Below are 2,815 nucleotides of genomic sequence, written 5' to 3'. Positions count from 1 at the left end.
CCCCCCTCTACTATCATCTAAAATGGTTTTAGGTCAATTGTGTTTCCTCCAAATGTGAAGGATTTTTGCCAAAATCCCCAGCATAGTGTTGAATATATCTTTTCTTCTATTTGGGAAAAAAGGAAAACAAAGAACAACAAAAGGTTTTTTTATCAAAAATTGCTTCAAAAGTGGTAGAAGAAAAAGACAGAGAGGTACTTAGAATGGCATACCTTCACCTTCATTTCTTTCTGGTGCACTCGATGCCTTCCCGGAACATACTAGCAAGGACAACACACATTCATCAAGCTTGTCAACAAAAGATCTACGATACAATAAAAATGTCAATAATGCAATTTACCTGAGATTGGTTTGAAAAATCCAGTAAACTCCTTTTGATGGTCATCAGGTACCGAAAACTTACTTGGACGACCAGCCTTCTTTGTCCCTTCGTGCAAACTTGGAGCACTAGCCTGAATATGCACCTTTGACTTTGTGTGCTCTATCATGCATTGTTTGAGAGACCCTGTCTTTGGAAATAGGGGGATCCATTTTTTCCATCAACATTGCACTTTACAAAGACTTTAGAGGTAGACTTATAGTCATCAATTGTCTCAAGCACCAAGTCAAATTCTGATTTCCTCTCTTCTGCAAATGCATTGACCTGCTCCATTGCCTCAACCACCTTCTCTTTGTTTCTAGTAATAATCCAATCCTCTAGGCTTGCAGTGTGGGAGTCCAACCTTTTTGCTTCATGGAGACCCATGGATCACATGTGACTTATGGTCTTTAAGTGTGAATTCATAAAATTGTATATGGTATCTGGACCTCCTGTCCATATGCGATCTTGCATTATTTGCACCATTTGAAACAAAGCCCTCCCATCTTTATCCTTTGACATTAGAGTAACCTATTAGAGTGCCCTTTGAATCGCAACTTCTCTTTGGCAATCTTCACATATTGTTCCCACTTCTTGACTTGGCAGCGTGTAGCAAGAATGCTCGTCATATGAACTTCTCCTTCTCTCTCTTCCACAGAAGCATCGAGCGAGGAACTAAAGGGACATGTCTCACTTGTTGCTGCCTGACACGTTGAGGATCTCCCATCCACCTCTTTGGATGCACCACTAGAATCTACCATAGGGCTCTTTGTAGGGGATGCAACACCAATTTTGTACTCTATTGTCACCTCATCACTGGTCACCTTCCATATCTCCTCTTGTTTTTCACTTATTGGTAACATGCATGAGCCTCCCAGAAATCTATAGTCATTTGAAGCTAAACCACGAGAGTCAATATCTTCTCTAATCTCCCTATATGTGGCTCCCTCTCTCCCCATAACAAAACCAAGTGTGTTTGTTTGTCCTGGCCCTTCATTTAGGTTAATCGCAATCTCTTTGATGGCCATACGCGAGTCTGCTTATCTGTAAAGACAATCCCCATTCATAAACAAGAGTACTTGCAAACAACTACATAGTTTGTAACTACATCTGCACTCACAATGTCCATCTCTGCTACTTCAAAAAAACTTGAAAAGAAAGGAATCTTTGAGACTTTAAAAGAAAACCTACGGCTTAAGACTTAATGTAGATTCGTTATTGAGTTGATACAACACTACCACTCCAAATTTTGAGTATAACCCAAAAAAAGGATTGAAGCATATAAAACTCTTTGAGACTCGAGCATATAAAACACTTTAAGCATATAAAACAAAGGGTTTACAAGCTCCAATAGAGGGAGTTTTCCAAATTTCTACTAAATCTTAGCTAGATTTCGAGCTTGCCTTGAAAAAGAATCGACAAAGATTAGTGTAATTACCAACAAAACAAATACATCTTTGATGACCAACCAAAAGAAAGTTACACTTTTGATGGCTAACATCTTGCTACAAGGAAAAACAGTTTAACTCAATAAATGGCTGGCATCATCTCTATCAATGGCTGCAGACATTTATTCCCATCCAAGACATGTGGGATAAGTCTGCATACAATTCTTCAAATGATTTTCTATTCTTTTCTTGTAGAAGATACCCTGCTTTTACAATCTCTTGAATATGGTATGCTTCACTTGATGAACGAGATGCTAGCCAATCGGTATTGTATTCTATAGACAACTCTCTACAAAACTTGACCATTTGATCAATAAGCCATGCTAATGCATAGACATCAACCTCTCTGGTATACACATGGTCATTATGTGTGTCCTTCAATAGCTCTGGAGCAATCCAAGGTTTAGTCTTATGGGCTTTGCTTTGACAACAATTGAGTGACTGTCGTCTCTCTGATGCAGGTCTCATTGCTAATCCCCAATCAATGATCCCAACTTGAGGATCTGAATCCCTAGTAGAATCCAGCATAACATTGAAAGGATGCAAGTCACAATGAACAATGCCCAATTGATGGGTATAGGCCATTGTGTGTGCTAAGGCAGCTATGATATTTGGTAGATTGTTCACAAAGGCCATGACTCGAGTTAATTCTCCTTGATTTAGCTTAGCTACCTTACGTTTACTTGAACCTGTGCCATCTTTCTCTTCCTTCTTCACAATTGAGCTAAAGGTACCTTTCTAAAAAGGTAGACTGTGCATCATTTTCTCAATGCTTCCTTCATTGAAGTAAGGAAAAATGGCTATCAAAGGCTCATTGCATGTATGTGCAATTCTACACACAATCCCCTTGTGTCAAAGATCAAAGCTGACCTCATCCTTGAAGGACTTCAATTTCTGTCCAGGCATTCCTCGATACTACTTCATTGCATACGTATTTTTTCTTGGAAGATAAAAAATACCATCAATTCTTACTTGGAAGTATGTACCAAAGGAGCCGCCACCCAAGTCC

General features: G+C 39.1%; 1 protein-coding gene across 1 annotated transcript; it reads right to left on the bottom strand.

The window, feature by feature from the left end:
- Positions 1-1,911: 1,911 nt before the first annotated feature.
- LOC147425230 (uncharacterized) lies at positions 1,912-2,442 on the bottom strand. The gene has a single exon (XM_086500036.1). It carries the CDS (start codon positions 2,440-2,442, stop codon positions 1,912-1,914), a length of 531 nt encoding a protein of 176 aa, XP_086356162.1.
- Positions 2,443-2,815: the final 373 nt, after the last annotated feature.

This window comes from Adiantum capillus-veneris, chromosome 25, assembly GCF_014529385.1.
Source record: "Adiantum capillus-veneris isolate H3 chromosome 25, ASM1452938v2, whole genome shotgun sequence".
NCBI classification, from domain to species: Eukaryota; Viridiplantae; Streptophyta; class Polypodiopsida; order Polypodiales; family Pteridaceae; genus Adiantum; species Adiantum capillus-veneris.
The sequence above is the reverse complement of the archived record's forward strand: the minus strand, read 5'-3'. Positions and strand labels throughout refer to the sequence as shown.